Source organism: Falco biarmicus, chromosome 7 (genome assembly GCF_023638135.1).
Source record: "Falco biarmicus isolate bFalBia1 chromosome 7, bFalBia1.pri, whole genome shotgun sequence".
In the NCBI taxonomy this organism is placed as follows: Eukaryota; Metazoa; Chordata; class Aves; order Falconiformes; family Falconidae; genus Falco; species Falco biarmicus.
The window spans coordinates 10,749,814-10,774,592 of NC_079294.1; the positions used below are offsets into that span (position 1 = coordinate 10,749,814).

Below are 24,779 nucleotides of genomic sequence, written 5' to 3' on the forward strand. Positions count from 1 at the left end.
GAAATCAAAATCCTCTGACACTTCTTTCTACTAGATTTAATGACTGTGCTCAAAATTCTTACATATGAAGTCAATCTTACCATAGCCAAATAAAAAAAAACCCAACAACCAACCACATTTACTGCATTGCTATGAAAGCCTTTAAAATGCGTCATTAATTGGTCTCTGCGCATACATGTTACAAAATGCAGATAATCCCTAGAAATGTTCAAAGCCTACGGCCCTTGCACAGTTCTCATTCAGGTTAACAGCAAACTACCACGAGCTCCAGGGCTGACTGTTGACTTAAAAATTGTGCTGAAATATTACTGTATTACGAAACAGGCAACTTCAGTTCCTAGCTCTTTTTTTTTTTTGGAAGCTACCATTCATTTATGTTCAATTATGACCTACAACTGAAAAATAAAAACAAAACAGTGATAAGTGGTCATAGGAAAACTACTTCAAGAGTTTTCACTCGTCTGTACCAGGAGTTATAGACTAGAAGTCATTTACACCTAAATGTGACTTTATAGATAAAGCAATCTGAACAAACATTGATAGAACACAGTGACTTCTTTATTGCTTTGTGTTTGTCGTATGTATTTAGTGCATAGCATTCATCTGCTCCTACATTTCCAATGCTATAAACAGAGTGTTCTTAATAAAAGGCTAAAGTTGCTTAGTGGCAGCTCTACATAGGGTTTTCTTTGTGTACTCAGATCCCAATTCAATTAAAAAAAAAATAAAGTGGGAAAGAATAGGAGAGAGTATTATACACAGACCCCAAGGCAGTTCTTGTGAAAGCCAATCCCTGTACAATACTTAAGCCTCTGCTTCTAATACACTAAACACAGCTGACTTCAAAATTCAAACCATAATGCTGTTACAACTTTTTTTCAGTGAATAATTACTGATGCCTGAATATTTACTTTAGGGGGAAAAATATAAATGTTGCATTGAAGTTTCTAAGTTATAATCTGACAGGTTAAAGAAAAGTTTTTTTAATACCCCAAGAAGTAGATTATTTGAAGACCTTTCTATTCCTGAATAAAACTCAATTCTTCACATTCATCTAACACCCCAGTGGGGAAGAGAGAAGGACCAAGCTAATCATAAAAATATGCAAAGATACTGGTTTGCTTTTTGCATACCAGCTCCACCCATAAATAGCTTAATAATTTATATTTTAACCTATGCCACCCCACTATTGTACTTCAAAGAGCTGCATGCAACTTTTTGACAATCAAAAATTCTGACAATCTGAAGGTAAAACTACATTGTTTCAAATTAGGCTGCTAAAATTAAGCCAACACCACCCCCATCTTGTTGGTCGGTTGGTTTGTTTTCCTGTCCTTTAGATGGATTATCTACCTTCCCCTACATAGGATTTAAATCCTTCAGTTATTTTCACAATTCTGTTATTTACCAGAAAATATTTTGAAAAAATATTCAGGAAATAGTTTTGCATAATGAAGCATTAATAGGACAAAACCCTTAAAAACTATATAGACTATATATACAAATCACAGAAAACTGTGTTAGTGAAGTATATGCATTTCCCACTTAAACTGTAAAATATCATTCATATTTAGGTTTATAAACACAAGGGTTGGGAACTATTGAGTTCTTTTGGCTAAAGCCCAATATTGGCCTTATTTCAGTTTAATTGGAAGAGGATCTTGAATTCATCTTCTCCATGAGATATCAGGAACCTGGATTTCTGTTTGTACCAAAGGTTAATAAGAAATGTGTCTGCAAAAGTCAAACAGCATTAAATACCAAAAACTGATTATTATTCTGCAGGAGTTGTTCTGTCATTCATAATCTCTCCATGCTCCAACCTTCCACAGCTAATCTTTAATGGATGACATGCAAGAAAGAAAAATAACATCTAAAACGGGGCTCTAAAGTGAGCTTTGAAGAAATGGAAAATACTTTTCTTCTGTGCTGGAAGTTATTGCCACCCAAAGTTTATTACTGAAAAGATTACTTATTTCCTTTTACTTTATGGGATATTAAATCAAACTAACTCTAAGCTAATAGCCACCTGCATATTTGTTTTCACTTTTGCTATTAAAACCATTGCATATGCATTCAGTAACTATTTTTCAAGTTAATTGATGAAACTTCAAATAATGTTCATGAACGTTTTCATGCTATATTCAAGAAATTCAAAATACCACAAATGTAAATGCTCAACATTTTTGTAAAAACAGACGTGAAAAAAGGGGCTTCATTGTAGGTATATTGCCATAGTTTCCAAGAGATTAAAAGCTGTGTAACATATATAACAGTATTAGAAGTACTGCTTTCCCATTTTTCCACACTATATTTCCTATCATTACCCTGGTCTTTCAGAAAGTATGTGCAGAATGCTAACACAGTTTTCAGGCATTAAAGGTTGTGTGCAACACCTAACAGACCTAGCAGGGCTGGACTCAATCCACTTCTTCCTGCTGAGTTGACCATGATTTAAAAAAGGTGCTAAATTTTCATAAAATTACTGTTAGATATTGGCAAAAAACCTACCACAGAATAGCCCCTGCTACAGAAAGATTTAGAGAACTATTTTATTATACTTCAGAATTATTCTTGGTCCCAAGATGTAGCACTGTGATAACAAAATATTCCAAGCTGAGGCTCTGAGGCCAACTATGGTATATCTTGTTGCAGTAACGGTGGGAGTTCTGTGAGAAGACCAGGGCTTTGGTATTTTTTCCAGTCTAGAGAGGTTACCACTGTGCTCTACAATTCTCACTTACACTCAACCAGTTCTTTCCTCTGAAAGTTCCTACATACTCTTTGTATAATTCTTCTGTTAGGAAAAAATGAAGTCCCTTATGTTCATCCAAAGTGAGATCTGTTCTCTCTGATAGTTCTTTGAGAGACTTAGTCCTTTGCAATGTCTCCATCTTTATCTTCCAGTCTGTCCCCAGAAGATGTGTGCTCCTTTCCCCTCCCACAAAGATGCACCCATCCTTTTCTGTTCAACATATGAAAGTTCTGCATTTTCACATTTCAAGATTTGTCTGTTCTTCATACCCAGTTCACATGTGGTGTTCCCTCTTTTCCTGACATTATCCTAGTCTCAAGTTCTTTTATGATGCACTCTTCCCTTGATTTTCCTGATGTTGCTCCACCTCTGTTCTTCTTTCATGACGGGGAGTGAAACTAATGGTACCTTCTGACATTGGCTTATAATGAGAGGAAATCCAACACATGAGTAATGAAGAAATAGCAGGAACCTGTGGCAGCTATGACCACCAGAAACAATAGTCTCTAATGCTTCAAAGCCTGCAACCAAACCTGTGAATTCCCTCATTTTCCTTAGCCGTAGCTAGCTGACACAGGGATAGGAACCCAAGGAAGTTTTAAAATCCATTTTTCCTGGGTAGTAAAATTGAAAAATTAATACCTTCTGAAAATAAGTTATTTACTGCACACAATATTGATCTTTCTCTTTCATCATGTGTATACCTTCTGTTTAACTCTACTTTTTCATATTTTTGCATGAAGTATTTCACAAATTTACACCTTTACTCTTCATTTCTTCTGCAAAAAGGAAAAATCATGAAGTGACAAGCTTTGAGTAATTTATTTCTGAAGACTGTTGTAGCTTCATTTTAAAATGCCCTTTGTCTTCAGCTTTTCTGTTCTTTCCATGGGACTTGTTTCAGTAAAACACATCAATTAGAGGGTTATATTTTAAAACAGAATTGTAATATTCCTCAAAGTAGACAACATTTTTATGGTGTACCTTTCTGATGTTTTTTACAATATGATTTTGTGGAGTCATTTTCTTATCATAAAGTCAGTACTAACTAATAATAAAAATGCAAACACCCATATTTACAAGCTTCGCTCTACCATGTGTTATACACTGCAGTAATTAAACATTAACTAGCAACATGAAATCACAGCAGCATGTGTTCTCCTTTCCCCAAAGGACTTAACACAAGGGGAAAAAGTTTTTTCCTTAAATGGGCTGTCTTTTTTATTAGGTTCTGCTTGTCCATTAGAACTCTCCCCAAGGGTTTTATGAGAAAGACCTCCACAAATTCAGTTTGGTTCACATCATTCCAGATTTCAAAACATTTATCCAAACTTCGTAACTTTCTTAGAATTGAAAGACAGGAAGCAAAAAACCCCATGAAATATTAACGATGCTTCCTTTTGGCAAACAGCTTAAGTAGTGAGGAGCCTCCTGCCCTCTCTCTCAGCGTTTAAAGGATTTTATACTTCCTGAACTTGTAAAAGGAGAAAACAAAGGTATTTTTTTAAAGGTCATCCTTATTACACATTGTAGCTCTCATTAAAATTCGGCTTATTCTTCCTTTTAAAATGGAATAACCATGCTAATTATTATATCCATATTTATGCCACACTATTTTGATGAGACTGTTATGCTTAGGACATATTCAAAAGTTTAAACAGTAGTGTAGGAAAAAAAACAATTTACTAAGAAATATTTCAACTGTATCCATAAAAATGAAACTATACATGTTTTTGACAACCTTTGACACACGTTCCTTTCCAGATTTTAACAAGCAATGAACACCTATATCAAAGAGAGTATTTATTATAGATACAGAGGTAAAACACTGCAAATATCCAGGAACAAATACAAAACTTGGGATTCAACCCAGACAATCTGCATTAGCTTTCTGCTGCTGGATATAACTATGATATGCAGTGTGGATTTTTTTCTTCTGAAAATAAAGCAAGCAGTTTATGTAAAATGAAATAAGAATAAAATTATGCCTGTATTTCAATGTTTCCTAATATGCAGATTAGATTTGCCTTTCCTTTCCTCCACCACAGAAAATCTAGGAACTCTCTCTTCCATCTATAATATACACAGAATACCGTACTCTCAGGAGTTTGACATTAAGTGGAAAGTCAGCCATCTGTTTTTTCAGCTGCAGAGTTTATTTTCTGCTCCATTTTCCTGAAGACAGCTACTCCTTCCTTCAGTACCAATATTCTGGAGACAGGTACTAGTACTATTAATACTATATGAAGTGTGGGTGGTCTATAAGCATACAATTTTATCTAGCTTACACTTTATTTATGAACAAATGATACAATGCATTTATAAAAGCACTCCCCCTAATTTCTTTGAGGAAAACCTCAGAGTATTTTTCACCCACTGGGTACACTGTACACACAGTCACTTTCCAATCATAAAAATACTCAGCTTCATTACTTCAGAAATTTCCAAAATCATTGAACAGAAACGGTCTCCATTCTTGTACATCTACCCAAAGAACAATTAACAACAAATACAAGCATGCATTCACTTTCAACTATAAACTTTAAAACCTTTCATTTTGGGAACTTTTATAAACATCATTCACTGGAGACATACCATCATCAGATAAAAATTCATTATAACTACTAAAAGAACAGATTTTTCAAGAAAAGTGCAGGTGTCTAGTTGAGGTGAATGTGCGACTATCTCCATACACGGGGAGGGGGTAGCATTGCTCTGAACGAGCTAAAACAATAAGTGGTATTTGAACTGCTGGTTGAAAGGTAGAGGCACTGGTAATCATTATTTCCCCTTGTTTGTTCAGGACCTTCCAACAAAACAAACAACCTTTTTGTGATTGGATTGACATGGTGTTAACAATGCATTTAATGCCCAAATCAGTATGAATACAGGTAAAGCTTCTGCTAATACCAGTACCAGGATGTTAAAGCCACCTATTTTCTAAGCAACTCTAAACAGCCACACATAAAAAAAAAAAAAAAAGTGTCAAATCTTCCCTCCTTTAGCAAATAAAGCTAACATTCACTAGGCCACGTCATATAGCAACCGCAGGTACTGTTTGAGCCATACAGCCATCTGTTAAACGCTTGCCTACTGTACCTGCAATCTTTTCTGCAATCTTAGCTTCTGTAGCTCTCTCTTGCAGCTCTAAGTCCAGTTTTATTGTCTTCAGCTCCTTGTCCTTTTCAGACAGCTTATCCTGAAGCTGAATTGAACAAATGGACAGTAAGATTCTTACCTGGCCAATACAGTGAACCAGCTCTTCTAACCACAACAAAATTTTAAATAATAATTTAATACCCCCAAAATACAAACACTATGCAATACATCAGAAGTTCAATTTATTTAAAGGACAAATGTTAAAAACATCTTTTTTATCATATGCCCTATCTTGTTCTGCAAGACAGGCGGCAATGTGTATGTCACTATTTTCACTTGGGATTCTCTTCAGATATTACCAGCTGTGGTCCTTCTTGCTAAGGAAGTTCAGAATTACATGGAATATGATGCAGGTGGCGTCTGCATGAACAGCCTATTTACTACTGAGAGTACTGGCATCACAGCCTGAAGAGTCTGTGGTGTAAATGCATAATTTTTCATGTGTATCACCAGATAGAAAATTGTATTCTTTCACAGGTTGAGGCCTTCGTGTTAACTGGGAATCCACTAAATCTGCTCTTGGACAGATACCCGAGCTTGCCATTGAATATTCGATGACACTTCATGGAAAGACTATAGACTTTTCTGTTGTTTAGGTGCACACAACTGCTACTAACACCAGTAGCAAATCAGTGTGCAAGCAGGACGGAATTTTCTTTCCCTCATCAAAGAGGAAGTATCAGGGCACATTCGTTATCTGGACCACATACACAGAGGCACGAACTCAGATTCTATTAATGAAATCCTGGCCTTGGTTTTGGTCCTCCTTGGTTTTCATCCATGGTGCAAGAACTTACATCACTGATTAAAAAGGTCAAAGGGTAGGATAAAAGTGGTGGTTTTTTTATTTTATTTCAGAGAAGCAGTTGTTAAGCAGATACTAAGAATCCAAAATGACAAGAAAGCTATTGATTGGTGCACTAAAATAAATAACAAAACTAAATTAGGCACTGTTTAAAATGTATGTTTTGTAAGACAACTATAAAAGAGCAAATGCTGTGAGCTGAATATCTCAATTGTACCTTTTTATTTTTGGCTCTCAGAGTGTCCAGTTCTTTTAAAAGGAATGCTGTTTCCGTTTTTCCGTCTAAATCTGAGGCATCCCTCCATGAAGATACAAATTCAGGGAGCATCCTGTTAGCCTTTTGTTCTACGGTGCTGCATTTCAGAGGGGAAAAGAAAGAAAAATAATGTACAACCAGCTCCTCCCCCTTCCTCTCCAAAACAAAATACATGAATTATCAAAACTTGTTAATCATTGCAAATGTATTAAATAGACAGTAAAAGGGATGGCCTTCTATCACTTCTTAAATCTGTAGTTCTGAAAAAAATCTGTAAATCTGGAATGGTAAATATATATACTACAGTACTAAGGCAGAAATCAGATGAATATAAAGTAGCTATGAAGCCTATAAACAGAAAATGCTTAAGGGAAACAAATTAAAAATCTGTGCCTAACACAGAGCGACAAAATAATGAAACATTCAGGTATCAAATTGATGCTTAGGTTAAAAGAAACCTAATTCTTCAGTAGGATGGTCAATTCCACATGAACTGAAATGAGAATATCCAGAAAACAAGATCTAGGAGTTCATCTTGAAGAAATGTGTAAAATGACAATGTTATTCTAAATATTATAACGGGCATCAGCAATTCCATACTGTATATCACTCACATAGTTTTAAGATAACTTATTTAGCCAAGACAAGATTCAATGACCAGAAAAATTCTGTCTCAGGGTAAGACTTTTATAAAACTCCTTGGCTATCCATTGATACTCACAGATAACTCAGAAATCACAAACAGATCTCACTTGTAAGATGGTAGCAAAATCAGTAGATGAATGGATTAGAAGGGGGATTAACAAATATTTTTACCATTCACTTCCTCTAAGCATTTTCTGTTTATAGGCTTCATAGCCAATGAGTCATATGAAGTAACCAGATAAAAGCTATACCTTCTTAACTACTGTTTCTACTGTACACATTACTTTCATTATGTGTAATTAACACCCTAGAAAGAAAAGGAAAGCTATCTGTTGCTCCTAAGAGTCATTCTCCTATACTGTTGTTTGTACTCCGTCTCTCCTTTCTTCACCTGCTTCCATTGGATTTATTTTCTCTATGGTTCTTTCAGAAGGAAGTTAAGGTCTGTACTCTGCAGGCAAACTATGGTGCAACCTAAAGCACATCAAACATAGACAGCAGGAAGATTCACGTTGAAAAAGTACTTACTTGGTGTATTACACTATATATGGATTGGAAGTGTGCTTAAACTGCCTGTCTGCACTTTTGAGATTCTTCAAAGACTATTCCATCTTTGCTCTGTCTAGCAAATTTCATTTACTATTGTTTTGGACTGAAAGTGATAGATGCATCTGGATACTACTGCCCAGATATTACAAACCTCAAGCTTTTTTTGTGCATTTTCCAGGTTCAGGAGATGCTTCGCATTAACAAGTTTGAATATACCTCCTCATCATCTTTAAATCCTGCAAACATTTTCTTCCTGATGTCTAAAAGAAAACTTGATGTTTTCATTCAACATTCCAAGTCACATTGATGGTACACCAAGACCATCATTTACAGTGCAAATCAACACTGACTCAATGTTTCCTGGGTCATTCTATACAAAGATATTTTCTCATTTTATATTCTGATTGCAATCTATTTGGGGAAGGACAGATTTTACGCAGTTTATATAGTCTCTACCACAATGAGTTTTTGGCCTAGATGCCATGTATTTGCAGGTGAGATAGTTCAACATGCTGACTGCTGTGGGAGGTTAACTTCAGTGTTCAAGATCAGCCTGATTCCCAGTGCAAGTGGCACTGCTGAAGGGCAGGAGCAACAGCCTTTGGTTGACACTGTGCTGGGCTGTACCTAATCACTCAGGATTACATTTGGCTTTTAGTGCAGGATGCATTGCCCTAACAGCGTATCTCAGGCCCTAATGTAAAAAAAAGGCAACAAGACAGACGGAAAAGTACTATGGACTGGTTTGGGCCCAATAGATCGTACTAAAGATAACAAAACCAGACGCAGAATCTGCCAGACAGGTGAAGAATTAGCGTATATTTTTCAAAAGTACATCACAGGGCTCTGCAGCCTTGGTCCCATTCTCAAAAGCAAATCTGTCACTCAGTTAAGACTTGGGCTTCAGAATGCCTAAGTTGCTCAAAACCGGTAGCATGTTCCCAAGTCAGTTGGGTTTACCTTTATATATTATGTCACATAATGCATGAGCGTATATGTTTCCTAAGATTGCAGTAGAAGGTCATAGCTCAGTATAGAAATTAATGACAATAAATGATCAAAAGTAATGACAGAATGAAATCTTTAGTTTGTATTATACTTTGCAACCATAATTTCCCTTCTCCAGATGCCATTCACAGACTGCCTACAAAGTATTACAACTCCTCATCTTTTCTCTTTCAACTTCATCTACACTTCACCCTGCTTTATTCCTGCTTCCTAGCTGCTTTATTCCCGTTTCCTACTCACTTTCACCCTGCTTTGTTCCTGCTTCCTACTCACTCATGATACTTAGGGTACACTGTGTTTGTTGCGTAAAGTCACAAATACTACCAGACTTTTAGATCATCTTTTCTAATTCTGTTCAGTATGCATTTTAAAAATTAAAAAGAGATCACAATCATCGAAATACCCACAGCGTGTCACATAAGCCATTGCCATGATTGTTTTTTCTGTCAGTGCTAGAGAATGCAGTGGTGAAATGCTGCATTCCACACTGAAAGAAGGGCAGATATGGTAAGTCTGAGTAAAAAGCTGACTTACTGATTCTCAGTTGGGAAGTAAATTTCCTTACCTTTATCCAAAAATCTGTATGTATATTATACATATTATGTATGTCTATAATTTGAATCTAAAAAAATTATATATATTGGGATATTTGGTTTTACCTTGATTCTTCAGGACTGGAATTACAATCATTTGGGGCTCTTCCTCTTTGACTGGTTACCGGCAAATCTGGAAGTTTCAGTGGTTCAGCTTCTGCCTGGATGAATGGGTTTTTCTGAGAATTCTCATGAAACTGGAATTCAGCACAAAAGTCTTCTTTCTTCTGTTCCAGGACATGTGTTCCTAATTGGAAATGGAAACAAACGTATTTTTTCATTTGGAAAAAGAAGCACAAACTTGAGATTTCTCATGCAAAAATGGCTTGCTATATTCTTATTTGTAGCAGAAAGGAGAAAGTACTCTAGTTTCAGATTCACAGCTTCCTCATCCCACTAAGGAACCTAGAGCACAGATGTAGGAGTTATGAGCTATTTACTGTATTTTTCTCATGGAAACTTCAACAATTCATCACCATTTCCTAATCCCTCTTCCCCTGAAATGACTGTTTAAAATAATGCTGACCCTATGAAATTATCTGCTTATCTTCTGCAAAAATCTGCTTTAGCCCAGTGAGACATGATGAATTTCTGCTGTAGACTGGGAAATTTGCAGGTTGTGAACTAGACTCTTACTTATATTGAGGTCTTTTTCAAATCCATTTTGGCTACAAAAAAATTATCACCAAGCTGTAATTAGCAACAGCAAATTTAAGGCCCCATTATTCACTCCTGGAGAGTGCAAGGTTCAGGCTCATACAACTAAAGAACTTGAAGAATGCAAAGCACAAATTGTGCCAAAGAGGAAAAGTATCTAATTAAACTGTTGAATGTGATAGTTCTCTGAAGCTTGGCTACTAGATACATTTAGGACATATTTCTGATATCAGGGTATTTAAATGAAAGAAAGATCTACATACCATGAATGTTCTTTCATAAAGTAAGAACAAGTAAGTTTTAATTATAGAACTATATTAAAAAAAAAGAGGAAGAAGCCTAAAAAAGCTGGAATGGAAAAAAGTGCACATATTCTTCATTTTTTCATTTAGATTAGCAGAGAATAAACATCAGAGCTTTTGCTTATTTAATAAAGTTAGTGTTTCCAAACATTTTGGTATATATTTTATGATCCAACTTATTACTTCCTTCTCAAAAATACTAAGAAACTGTCTATACAGTTGCAATCATCTATAAATAGTCCAAAAATACACATCAATCAGTATCAAGGTATCACGCTGCATGTAAGATATAAAAGCACAGACTCTGAGTCAAAAATACCGAAAATACTCTCTAAAATCTACTGCAATAGATTACTCTTTCCTTGAAGAAGGAAAGACACAGCCGATGGCACAGGAAGCATCCCAAGGGCACAGAGGGATGACTCATGGATTGGCTGGAGTCAATTTAACAAGTTTCCATACAAAGCTATATGTTACCTCGAGGAAAAAATTTTTGTACCCGCTGCTCATCTGTATTCTCCTTATCTACTTCGGCACAAAGCCACTTGAATCCACTCTCTCCGTTCCTCTAAACCAGAACCACTGATTTTTGTACTAGAGGAACAACAGTCAACAGTGTATCAGAATCTTTGTTTCTAAGCAGTAATAAACACGTGGTGACCATAACTTGCTAAATAGTTCATTAACAAGTATAACCTAACACTAGTTTCAGTACTGTGATTGAAATGTGTTCCTCATATCATTTCACAGCCACTAGGATTCTTTGAGCAAATGTATGCTGGTGTTCACTGGCTTGAAATCCTGCATGTTTTTGAGCAGACATTTCCTTTTAAATGCTGCTATGTTTCAAAACTGGACGCAACATCTTGCTCCACCTTACAATAAGAAGCAAGGCTCACTATAGAAACAGGCATTAAAAAAATCACTATGTATACTCTAAGAATCTGCCCCATCTTGGGAGAGGCAACACATAAGGGTGAAATTCAGAAACCTCTCCAGTTCGTACTACCTGAAAACTAACCTAGTCTGAGTTTCAATCCTTGCAAAACATTTTATAGGGAGGCATATACTTGGATGTGTTTTCCATTTGATTTATATTATAAAGACCTATCAAACATCACCCTGTCCACTTCTCCCAATTCAGATGTAGCTATCTGTGTATATATATATATATATATATATAGTTGCAAGTTATGCTCCCACACATTGAAGAGGAAGTGCAATGCTTCACTTGCCATAACCAATTTTCTTCTTCTTTTCTAGGGCATCAACATTTCCTTTAAGCCGTATATATTTGAAGTGCCTCAGGTGAAGCATGTTGCATTCTGTGGAAGAATTCAAGCACAACGTATCTGTTGCAATAACCAGTAACTGTATTGCCATGAACCTTTGTTCCTTGTTTAGCATTCCTGCACTCTCCTTTGGCCCACACTATATGAAAGCTGGAGAAGAAAAACCTCAGTCCAGAATGTTAAGATTAGATGACATTAGTTGCCACAGTCACACTGGGATGAATAGAAAAAGGGATTCTATCCCTTTTAGTGTAAGAGTAATCAACTGAGTAAGTTTTCCTCTCTGAATAGCAGCATAACTATCTGGTGTATCAACTACTCCTTGCAGTTTTGTATCATCAGCAAACTTGCTGAGGGTATACTCTGCTCCATCATCCAGATCATTAATGAAGTCATTGAAAAAGATTAGATCAATTTTTGATTCTGGGAGTAAACTGCTAGTAACTTGCCTCCTACTGGACTTTGTACAACAGATCACCACCACATGGGCGCAGACATTCAGCCAGTTTTCAACTGACATTGCTGTTTACATTTATTTAATCCACACTTTGCTTCTCTATTAGGATGTTATAGGACACAGAGTCCAAAGCCTTATCAAAGTCAAGGAAAACAACATGCTGCTTGATCCATGTTTTATGTCCTGCTTGTCAGGATAGACCACCTTTGAGCTTGGATGAGATGATCCTTGAATATCAACAAGATCTCTTGGATTCCTCTTCTTTCTAGTACCGTAATTATACACAATTCTTCCAAGTAGATCTCTGAGGAGGCCAAAGTCTATTCTCCTGAAGTCCACAGCTGAGGTCCTGCTTTTTGTCCTGCTCTTTCTTCTGAAGATCCTGAACACCAGCACCTCACGGTAACTCCAGCCGAGGCTGCCCCCTGACTTTGAGATCCACAAGCAGTTCTTCATTGTTTGTAAGTATCAGGTACAGCAGAGCACCCCTCCTTGTTGGCACCTCAATCATTTTTTTCAGGAATTTGTCAGTGGACACCAGAAATCTCCCATATCACTTGTGCCCTGCTGTTGTCCTGCCAGCAGATTGTCAGTGTCATTGTAGTCCTCCATCAGGACCAGGACCTGTGGATTCTTCCAGTTGTCTGAAGAAGGCCTCATCTCCTTCACCCAATCTTCCTCCATGCCCTTCCCTCTTATTGGCAGGATCAAGGATAACACCATGGGTTCCCACACCCTTAACCACCCCCCCCAGAGCCATATAGTCACACTTATAGTCACATATAGTCATACTTCTCAGGTCAACCCGACAGTATCACTGGTGCCTAACTAGAACAGCAGCAGGGGCTAACAGAGGGTCAGATGAGCCTCAGCAGCCTCTCTATAACATCCTGAAGGAGCTCTCAACAAGCAAAAAAACTTTCTAGATGACACGTCAAGTCACCAGACAATTTTTTTTTTTTTAAACATTATGAGATAAACATGTCTGCATGATGAAGTAAACATCTGCATTAGCAGCCGAACTTCAGGCTAAATCCTTAGGCCATGTCAAGATACAGATTTTTATGCATTCAACTAAGTTACAGCAGCTGGAAAAAAAAAATAATTTAGAATGGGATAGATCTGTGTTGGCATTTATTAATGCTAATGCTGCTTTTTTAAGCAACTTATGTTTGCAGCACACCTTTACCTTTTCATCCAGATCCAATTCCCTCAAGCACATGGGTAAGACTAAGCGGTATCACAGCAAGCCTGTAAGTGGCATTCCTGGAAATGTTAGGCGAAACACAGAGGATCTAATTTTTTCCCCTACTAGTTTTGTAAGAGAAAAGATGATGGCAGCCTCCTCCACTCAGACATGGAAGCACTCTGCCCGAGGGCATGAAGGTTAGAAATTTTTACTTGTTTCACACAGCTGTAATGCATGTTTTTGGTCAACATGCTAAATCTGTAAGTAGAATGCTTTGGGGAAGACATTTTAACCACTGTCAAATCAATGGGCATAAGGATTTTTTTTATTTTTAAAACCACTTTATTCTCCATATAGCCCATGACCCCCACCCCATGTAATTTAAGCTCCCACGTACCAAGGCCTGTCTTGCTGTTAAACTAAGCAGCAATATTAATCAATGCACTTCAGTGCTTTTCCTCATGCCTCCTGCAAATTGTATTGTGCACTAATTACCAATGCTGCAGAGGCACACTGGGGAGTACGTAGCATTTGCAATAATCAGGCTGCATAAGGAACATCAGAGAAAGGGTAAAAAGCCTTGCAAGCGTTGGGAAAAATGCTGTAGTTTTCATTAAGTGGTATCACCAGCACTGATTCTGGTTCCCGAGTATACTAAACAACTTATTTTCCATATAAAATAGAGTTAAGTTCAGTAGCCCAGATTAATATTTCACTATAGGGAGAAGCTGATCTTCTGTATGTATTTATCTTGAATGAATAGCTTGTTCACATTGAAGGAAAGAAAAGCAAATGTTAGGAAGAAGGAATATAAAGACACTGGAATTAAAGCTGGGAATTGATTGTAAGTGACGTAAGAGGAAGATAATGCTGTCATGGCTTGAAATAGGAAAGGCAGAAAAGAATTCAATGTTGTTAAGCTAGGAGTGGTTAAAAAGTCAAGTAAAAACATTGAATCTAATGCATTTTGCAGGCAGCCACTATTTCTCACAGCTCCTTTTTAGAAGCAGAGGATTGGCACTGAGATCAGGGAAAGCACAGCATGAGAGAATCCTGTACTGACACTTGTAATATGGAAAGAAGTGCTGGAAATGTAAGAGCACAGAAGGTGCAGATTCACCCCAGAGGCTAAGGAGGCAGTGGCATCCCTTGTTACACCACTCAGCATATTCAGCAGTGCCACCACCCAGCAGAAGCTGGGTGGGCACCTCCTTCCGCCTGTTTGTAGTCTTTCAGCACCCCACTAGCCAAACTGCACTGATCAGCTCAGAGGTTTGCAGGGAATCTCCGCGGAATAACAATAAAGGAGAACAAACAAAACCCAACAGAACATGCACGCAGTGCTGCAAAATACACTGCCGGCTACAGATCTGCCTGCAGATGAGTATGGGGACACTGGAAGCCCTTGGTGTTTCAAACCAGCTTCAAGTGTCATAGTACTTACTGCTTGCTACCTATAGCTTCTTAGTATTTGTTTTAAGCTGGTCTACAGCACAGACAAAGGATCTTCTCATCTGTCTGCAAAGGACTGCATGAATGAACCCTCAGAGGGGTGGCAGTAAGAGGCAGGACAGGAGAAAAAGCAAAAGCAGGAAGGAAGAGAATGAGCCATACACATGGTGGGAGCATGAGCAAAGCTGACTGCAAACTCAGTAGCTCACTCTTCCTATGTGACACTCTCAGATTAAAAGCATTTGAAGAAATGCAGAACAAAACACTGTGGTATGTTTGAGGAACTAACTGCAACCTCAGTTACTAAAAGCCCCAAAATTCAGTGACTGATAAACTTTCATTTACTGTTAATCATGCATCTTTTCTTCTCAGCCTAAATGACAACATAGCTTCAATTTCGATGGGTTTTTTCTGTTTTGCTTGTATAATACCAAAAACTGAATCTCAAAAAACAAGAAGGAATATTCACTATCCAAAAAAACTATCAAAGAGCCACCACACTTCTATACTAACCTAGCCTGTTCCCACCGGAATAAAAGGACACACTACAGCTTAAAAATACTTGCTCTTGCCCCTACCTGCAAACCACACACCTACCTCAACTTGCTACAGCAACTGTCAAGTGTGTAAGAGCATTACTTAAGAACATCACCTTTTTATTTTCACTATACTAATTGCTATTCTTTATTATTGACTTTCAAATTATCTAGATTTTTTGGGGTTAAGAATTTTACAAAAATTTCTGAAAAGATAATTTTTGGGCATATGTATATGACAACACGCACACACCTGCAAGTGTTGTAACAAGCTGTTAGGACAAGACAGTTGCTGCATTAATAAAAAGTAATTTTAATAGCTTCGTATGAACAACGGATTATGGAATTGTCTTAAGTTCCCAAGATCTAATGCCACTGGACCCAAATTCCTAGATATATAAAAAATTAAATATTTAAGTCTAACTGAAAATTTGAACTCATAGCCACTAACTTTTCTAGTTATGCAAATGAAATTAGTACTATGACTGAATATTCCTTCATGAGATGAAAATGATGAGTCAGCCTTTTTGACAAAGACAAACATTCATTCACTCTGTTGTATAACTACTGGAACTTCTATCAAACAAAATGACTGTGAAAGACTCAGATTGCTCAACAGTTCATCCATGACTGAATGATTCAAAGGCATAAATCCTGAAAATGAGTGGGAAACCAAAATTTAAGGATTTTATAAGCATAAATATGCAAAGAAAGAAAATAAAGCTGGTGGAAGAAATCTGATCCTATTGCCTGGCACAAGTGGAAAGAAAAGAGTTGGTTTAGGTTTTAAGCATTTTCAGAATGCCTGTTATTTCCTTTTTCATTCATATTTGAGTTGACACAGATGCAACATACATGATTTACAAGCACATCTCAACGGGTGCTTGTGATTTTTTAAGTTTTCCTCACTATTTTATCTTTCTCACAATCTGCAAACAAATTTTCAGAGTTAATTCCAAAAAAAGATACTACACTTCATTTTGAAGAAGAAAGTTATTCCTGTTTCTGGAAAACAATTACAAAAACTCAGTACAAAAAGTACAAGATCAATATACATTTTCTCAAAAAACCCCCCGAACAAACAAGAAAGAGTGCAACTTTACTCATCTTTGGACTTACTACAGATTTACCTAAGTTAGCAATTATTTAGGCCCCTTCAATGCAGCCCAGTACACTGAGTACCAATAACCTACAACAGGAACTGGTTATCCCTTCACGACACTTCTCCTAACGTTTCAAGAAAACTGGGCAAACTTTAAGACGATAACTCAGTAGGACTCAACATCTCACTAACTCACTTCTGTAGCACAGCAGAACAGCAGTCACAGGAAGCTGATAACAAGTGAAGGCTGAGCTCAGAGTAGTTTTGTAACACAAAGCTAATTCCTTTTATTTCTCAGTGCTCTGCCCAGGAAAAATGCCACCAGCCCAGCCCTTGGCAGTAACAAAGAGGAAATCACCATGCAGATGCATTGCACGGTTAGTGCCCCAGTGATACATAACAGTGGACCCTGCTGAGAGCACCGTGGGTCAACTCATAAGAGTGAGGACCATCCATTTACTTTTAAGTAACCCTTACTCAGAAAGGTCCTGGATTTTTCACCGAGATATCTGCTCTTACTTTAAGAAACAAATGAGGTTCACTGAAATAAGCCTTGAAAACAACATCTTGTGGAAGCTCGCACAGATATTTTATAAAGGATGCTTAAGTACTGTAACAATAACTTTACAGACATCAACACCCAGGCGCACAGTAATGAAGTAACTGGATCGAGGTCATTGACCAAGCCACGGCAGAAGTAAAACTGCAGAACTTCAAAAGCTCCTGTCTCCTCAGCAGGGGCCCTCAAGTTCTCTCTTCTTCAGACAAGCTTTAGCAACTCATTTCAATTGGACTTCAAGGAAAAAAATACCATTTTTACTTATGAATGATAAAGTAACATTTACACAATCACAAAATTAAGAGAAATTTCAAAACTAAGTTGGTATCCTTCCACACTACTTTATGATAATAATTTTCATTCACAGGAAAGACTACAGTATTTCTACATTAGAAGACAGACATGCAGCGTACAGTATATACAAACTTCCTGTAATTTCAGTAGTAGGCAGAAGAAATTTTTTTTTTTTTTTTTTTTACATTGACTGTTGTTCTAATACAGAGAACTTCCAACCAGTTAAAACTGTTTTAGAAGTCAGTCAGGTTAACAGAGCAATACAATTCAAATACTCCATCTCTGGCTACAGCTAAGCATTTGAGTTGCCCAAATTCACGATCAAAGAGCACAACATATTCTTATTGCAACTTTGTTGAGAGAGTTCTCTGCAACTGAACAAAACCTAAAGTTCTATTTTGCATCAATGTCTTAAGTTTGCTCTATATCCCACAACACACATACCAGAAAAAAGCCAGGCTTGAAAATATTTTGTCTGCTAAAACACAGACAAAACTCAGAAGTTTATTCGTTCATTTTTTTTTTTTTATTCCTTAAAGGAATCTAAAGAGAACAGTGACTTCATTCTGTGTTAGCAGTTTAAGTAGGGGGACATCTGTGTTACTTTGAATGCTTCTTTATTCACCTGTACTTGTGTGGAACCCTATCAACACCCTTCATAAAGAAATAAATTGAGAAGGACATTATGAACAGTTGGAGTTATTCTGGCAAAGGCAATTTTTTTTCAATTCTCCAAGGATCCTGATTATTTTAGTAATGATGTTTCCCTCGCCTGCCTCTCTCACCAAGTCTTTTGCCCTCCTATTTTGCATCTAAACAGCAATTGCGTACAAACTGGTGAATATTTAAAATAGAAAAATCATCCAAGTCTTTAAAATACATGGCAAATCATTATTTTAGTATTCACTGCAGTTAATCGTGATGCATTTATTAATGTGTAAATATCAGACATTTCCTTTGGCATTCCACCCTCCGTTTGCAATTCATTAACATATTGTTATTTTAAAACATTAGTCTCTGAGAAGACACCAGATTTTCATTGGATCGGTCTCACACTTGAAAAAGCATTTTTATATTCCGAATGCATCAAAACAGCAGAATCTCTAGGCAGATACTAAGTGGGATTCACTGAAACACAATGTTAGTTCTAATGGATGGATGATTGTGTTTGGTCTTTTGAAACTTTGAAGTATAGGTAAGTCTTGATCACACAAATTAATAAATCCTAAAGCTGGAGTTAACAATAACCATTACACCCAAATTCTGCAGCTTAGCCCAGCCAATTTTTCAAAAGGTCAGGTTGTGAACTGGAGAAGATCAGGGAGGTCCACCGCATAGCTTTGTTGCCAGGCATCTCTCGTCTGGATTGTTGCAGGCATTTATTAGTATTCGTCAGCAGACTCAACAAAGCAAACAAGAAATTCAAGCACGAATAATAAAATGAAATGCTGCTATATAACCCTTTGTCATTCAGCAAATATGGGACTTTTTAGCTACATTGTTCCTAAACCTGGGTTACTACTTTAATTTTTCTCCACAGTGCTGACTGAATGAGTATGCATGTGTGTTAAATGCAGAGCTCCCTTAACAACTGCAGGACTGCCATTTAATCTGTTGGTAGATGGACCATTTCCTGTGGGAACTCTAGCTATGATTTCCAGATCCACCAAATAAATCTCAGATTAAGATTCCAAATGAAACCTGCCTTTGGCAGATAAAAAATGTCAAGATGGATATAAACAGTAAAATTATAAATTATCTAGGTGTTGCACGATGACTTGATGTGCGTTTTTTGTTTACACTTTCCCCGATATCACAACTATACAAGGCATTCATCAAATGTCACACTTTCATAATACTGGAGGCATCATTAAAACTGTTTGGCTAAGGACCTTGAAGTGTTTAAGCAGTAGCTCAAAAGTATATTTGTGCAAAGTAGAAGAATAAATTTACATATCAGCAGCAGCTCATAAGGGATGGGTAAATATTCTGTTTATCTCTCATTGTAATTCAGGTTAGTTTAAATACAGGGTTTCAGGATATCATTACAGCCTATATGGAGTTATTACATAATTTCCAAACATAGTGTCTGCTAGAGTTTTACTAAGCATGCTGTGTTTATATTTTCTAAACCAGCTAAAAACAAAGTAAACCTTCCCACCTCATTTCTCTTTTGCTATTGTCATACCAGACAATTGCTTTTCACATATAACCCTTTCCATTATCTAAATCTTAATGATCCAGAACTCCCTTTTATCTAGGCAGGGTCATGTTTCCTGATGCCCATTAATTATAGTGAAAATTCTCTTATCCAAATGTACTAAACCTCCCCTATTGCCAACAAACAACTAAGGCTTTGCTGAATTAGAGTTCTAAAAAAAATCCCAGAAAACTACTGCTTTAGAACCAAAGAAAAATATTGTCATTTTAAGTGTCCAACATAGAAGAAAGGTCACTCTGCATAAAGTGCCAGTAAGACATCTTGCCCACGCACACTTTACTCTGAGTAAATGGTCTACTAAAGATGCAGGTGAACTCTAAGATAAGAGTCTCCAATGCACTCCCTGGAGAACCCTTTTTTAATAAGTTGGGTTTTTTTGTTATATCTTTGCTCTGAACTTAAGCTTCATTCTAGTTGTTATTAAAACAGAAGCAATGAAGGTTTCTAAAGAAGAAAATAACAAATTTCTTCTGGCATTTGTGCTAGGTCTTCTAAAGCACTACATAAAAATTACTGTGGTAATAAGTGCTGCTCTGCCTGAAGCATATTTCAAGACATTCTGAAGTTAGCTGCACTTGTGTGATTCAAAGTGCAATACTTCAAGGTGTGCATTCTCCCTATCTTTATCACTTGCAGTACTCAGCGCAGATAAGGCACTACACATTTCAGTGTACTGTAATGGGTCTAACAAAATCATATTCACAACACTCCAATGATATTGGGTACTTAATTGTGCTTCTGACGAGGAGTCTTTCTGCATGCAGCCTGGCCAGAAATGCACTGTATTTTACCATGCAAAACGTACAAGGAAAGAAATGGGATGGAAAACAGACAGATGATAATTTATACACATGAAAGGATTATATTTACGGGAAAGACCAGACAATATTTGATGACTGTTCAGTTATCATTAGCTCCTTTTTATCTTCTAAGTCATGGCACACTATTCCTTCTTTTTCCATACAAGAGGTTTTTTTCATCTTCTGTACTTAATATTGCTCAACAGTTACCAGCCACTCTTTCTGTGTTTGACTCATGCAAATTCATCCTCTCAGCCTCTCTTCTGCCTCCTATACTGTGCAGAGAAACCTGCAACTGTCCTTGCCACTTTGCAGAATCTCTGACAGCTAGCACACTGCAATTTCAATGCTGAAAGCACAACACACATGGAAGACACTAATCAATTGAGCCACACGCATGAAGAATGTCTCTCTGCATATCACGTAGATTCTTCTGCATACACATCAGTGCAATATCCAGGTCTTCTTTCTTTCCTAGGTAAACAGCACTTCTTATTGCTAAAAGAGGGAAGGAGAGGAAGAACAGGCTCACAGTATCTCTAGTTGAGGCATGTAAAAGCAGAAACAGACTTCCATATGACAAATATGGTTTATTCTGCCTCTACTACAGCCTTGGAAGAAGGGCTTCAGATTTTCTTTAGAGTGTTTATAGCTACAATGGGTGTATTCTGGAGGAAGGGGAGCAGCACCTTTACAGTTAGTTGGTTTTTGACCCAGATAGAGCATGAGATGAGAAATCTTTGCAACACCACATCACTCTCAATGCTTTCTTTATCCCTTCATCTTTGTGCATGTGTGTATGTGTGTTAAAATCACACAATAGTAATTCCAGACAAAACAGTCCTTGTGATTACTATTACAAAACCAAACCCACAAAAAAGTATATTAAAATCATTACATAACTAGAAAAAATTTACTGCTCAAAATAGTCTACAAATACACGGTGAGGAATAGGAGTTTCATTTCTAGGAAGTTAGCAAAAAAAGATGATTCATTTTACTTAACCTATGCAAATGACTGTACATTGCCTCAATTACAATGAATGCAAAAAGGATGGTGACAATAAATGTCGTAACTTTATAAATGGAAGTAAATATTAAAAAATATTTCTAGAGAGGCTTTATTTCCTGAATATTATTCACTACACAGCAGAGGAACTAAAATATATTTTTGTAAGCAATACATTGGCATATACACATCATGACCATGACAATACAAGGAAAGCTATGGCCAGATTCTTAACTGTAAACACCATGCATTCATGCAAGACCAATGCATGCACAAACACACAATGCAATTAAGACAATTGTCAATGCATAAGCTTATCACATGAACACGCGTCTGACCAGCTATATATACTTAACTTGTTCATTAGGTTTGTATATCTGTTTTCTATTTTTCCTGAAGCGAGCAAGACTGGAAAACAACAGCTCACCCCCAGATAAAACACTAACTTTTAAAATTTCCCTGCACAAGCTGATTCTGCAGTTCTGTTCCAATCTACATTATCACATCTCTTTAAAGCTAGAGTCTCCTCTGAACTACAGCTTCCAGATAAACAATTTTAAAAGTATTTTTTATAAGCCACACGAACATTCTTTTCAAGAATAATGAATTACAGTGAAAGCATCTATATGAATCATAACTAAGAGCTGACATCAAATTCTTACAGGTGAAAGTGGTTCATTGACTTATATTTCAATACGTGCTTCAATTAGTGGTTTACAAATATATGTATATTTATTTCTATGCTTGAAAAGTATAATAACCACCTTTTAAGGAAGCAAACCACTTTGCCATTAAAAATAATCAATCTACTACCTTGTTTTAGGAAATTCCAGAAAATAATTATACAATGGCTTTTCATTTTGGAGTCAGTAAAATTATAATTTTGTTGTCAAAACAGACCAAACAGTATTTGATATTCTAAGACTTCATCTAATTTCTGTGCTGTCCTTAAAAATCATAGATGCTATGAAATATGACACAAGCAAAAATATCACAGTAGTGAAAGACTATACAATACAGAACCAATAGCTGCACCCATTTAAACACAGTACATAGTATAAGTCAAATGAGACACAAATTTAACTCCAGTATTTGCCCACCCACCACTTTGCTATCTTGCAAACTCTTTTGAAAAATTGACATTAAGTTCTGAATGTACATGTAAGTATGAAAAGCACCCAGTTTCAGGTTCCCTCTTGTGTTTTCACAGTATAAATGTTTGTGCAGTTTTTGTCATGCATGTAAACCCTGTTAAAGTAACACCTCCACCCAGATGCAACGTGCTTCCTCCACCACCACCACCGCGATACAAAGATATGTGCCTATTTGCCAACACAACTTTATTTTTATAATGGACTGCCATCCTAGGCTTTCTAGCTTGGATCCTGAATATTTTTCATTTGGAAGTCAGAAAGTCTTCGCTGGCCTGATGCCAATGCTCCTGACACATTCTCTCAAGTATTCTTAGAGAGAAATGAAAAAAGTCACTGTCTTCCTACTAAAAACTAGGTATTGTGGAGATACATAGTATATTTAAATTAGACACAAACCTGAAATACTAAGCCTTGTGCACTGACTGTTCTTTAACTCTTCCTAATATACCAGAACAGGGACAAATGTCTTCACTCCACACAGTGAAATTATGTTCCAAACAAACGGAAAGTTAAAAAGAAAATCTTAACTATCAAACACTTCAGATATACTCTTCTTAAACACTACCTTTCTTTCAAGTATTTTACTTCATAACATTAACAGGTTACATATTATCCCACATAACTGCCATAAACCTATCACTTCTCTGTACCTAATATTTTTGCTGTTTTTTTAAAAAAATTCTCATTGCTTGACTGAATTTTCATCTAGTCAGCTGAATTTAATCTCAGATGTGTTTTATCATCCTTATTTTTTGGCAAATAATTTAATGTCCAATATTTCAGTATGTTATAAAAACATTAATAAATCATTATAGGGTTATTCTAAAACCAGCTTTTAAACTTCCAGGTTACAAGCAAGGAACAACTAGACGCAGAACAGTACCAGTCGCAAAAAGGAAAGATAGCACAGATGACAAAGCAAGCAGAACACAACATGGTACACATTTCAACACAGACATTTAAACAGAAAATTAAAAGTTGCTTTGATTTAGTAGTTCAGTGAGAAAATGCATCAGAATGTCTACAAAGGAAACATATCAAACATTATCTTTCTGTAATTTATCTATTATCTCTATGATAAGAAAATGTAAATGAATTGTTAATGCCCCAAAAAATTCCTCACACAAACCAGTATGATGAGATGAGATTTATTCGTAATCCCTGTTTTTAACTTCCCAAGGATTGTGAGACTTACTAATGACTGATCTAAAAAAAAAAAAAAAAGTAACAATTTTACTTTTGTCTATATAACAACTTATATTGGACATAAAAATATGTAAGTGTTAGCTTGGAAGAAAGAGTGTTCTGAACAGCAGAAAATATTAACCCAATGCATCAGAAAAATACACATGAAACAGTAACTACCCAGTTTTTAAAGTATCTGTGAGCAGCAGCAGAACGCCATTTCTAGCAATTAGACAGAAAATATTTCTCAGAGAATCAGTTTATGGTATTCACTTGCCTACTTGGGACAAGTTAACCTTTTGAACCATTCTTAGGGTATGCTGACCCCTAAAGGTCTATAAATACTAGATCTGATTAAGCCATTACACATTTAAAACATAAATTGTCAGAATACAATTCCCCATTAAGTTACTCTATCATGAGTAATTATGTTTTCAGAGTATATGATTCAAAAACATTAACTTCACTCAGTTACACCTCAAAATTCCATGAATCAAAAGGGGTCTACAAGTAGTTTATCTTGTACAATAATAAACAAATTCTTTTACATATGTAAGAAATGTATTATCTGCAAGATGGAGTACTACTACTTTCTTATAAACAATAGACTCTTCATGAGAAACTTGACATTTATTAACTTTTGAGAAAGAATACATAGTACAAAATTCTAAAAAAGGCAATATACAAGATGCTATCAGTCTCTGATATAGGAGACATCTTTGATGTTGACACCTATTCACTATTTTTTTAACCTATACAGAGACACTGGAAAAACATCCACCCTTTAGTGATGTACTGAAG

At 36.4% G+C, this 24,779-nt stretch overlaps 1 protein-coding gene across 13 annotated transcripts in view; it reads right to left on the reverse strand.

Moving 5' to 3' along the window:
- Positions 1-24,779, reverse strand: part of MIPOL1 (mirror-image polydactyly 1) — a 197,360-nt gene that overhangs the window by 135,052 nt on the left and 37,529 nt on the right. For all 13 annotated transcript variants that reach the window (XM_056346943.1, XM_056346954.1, XM_056346951.1 and 10 more), the window contains 3 exons: positions 9,837-10,017; positions 6,937-7,072; positions 5,855-5,960 (listed from right to left, as the gene is read on the reverse strand). In XM_056346943.1, coding sequence (XP_056202918.1) covers positions 5,855-5,960; positions 6,937-7,072; positions 9,837-10,017 — 423 coding nt within the window. The remainder of the gene's footprint in view (positions 1-5,854; positions 5,961-6,936; positions 7,073-9,836; positions 10,018-24,779) is intronic.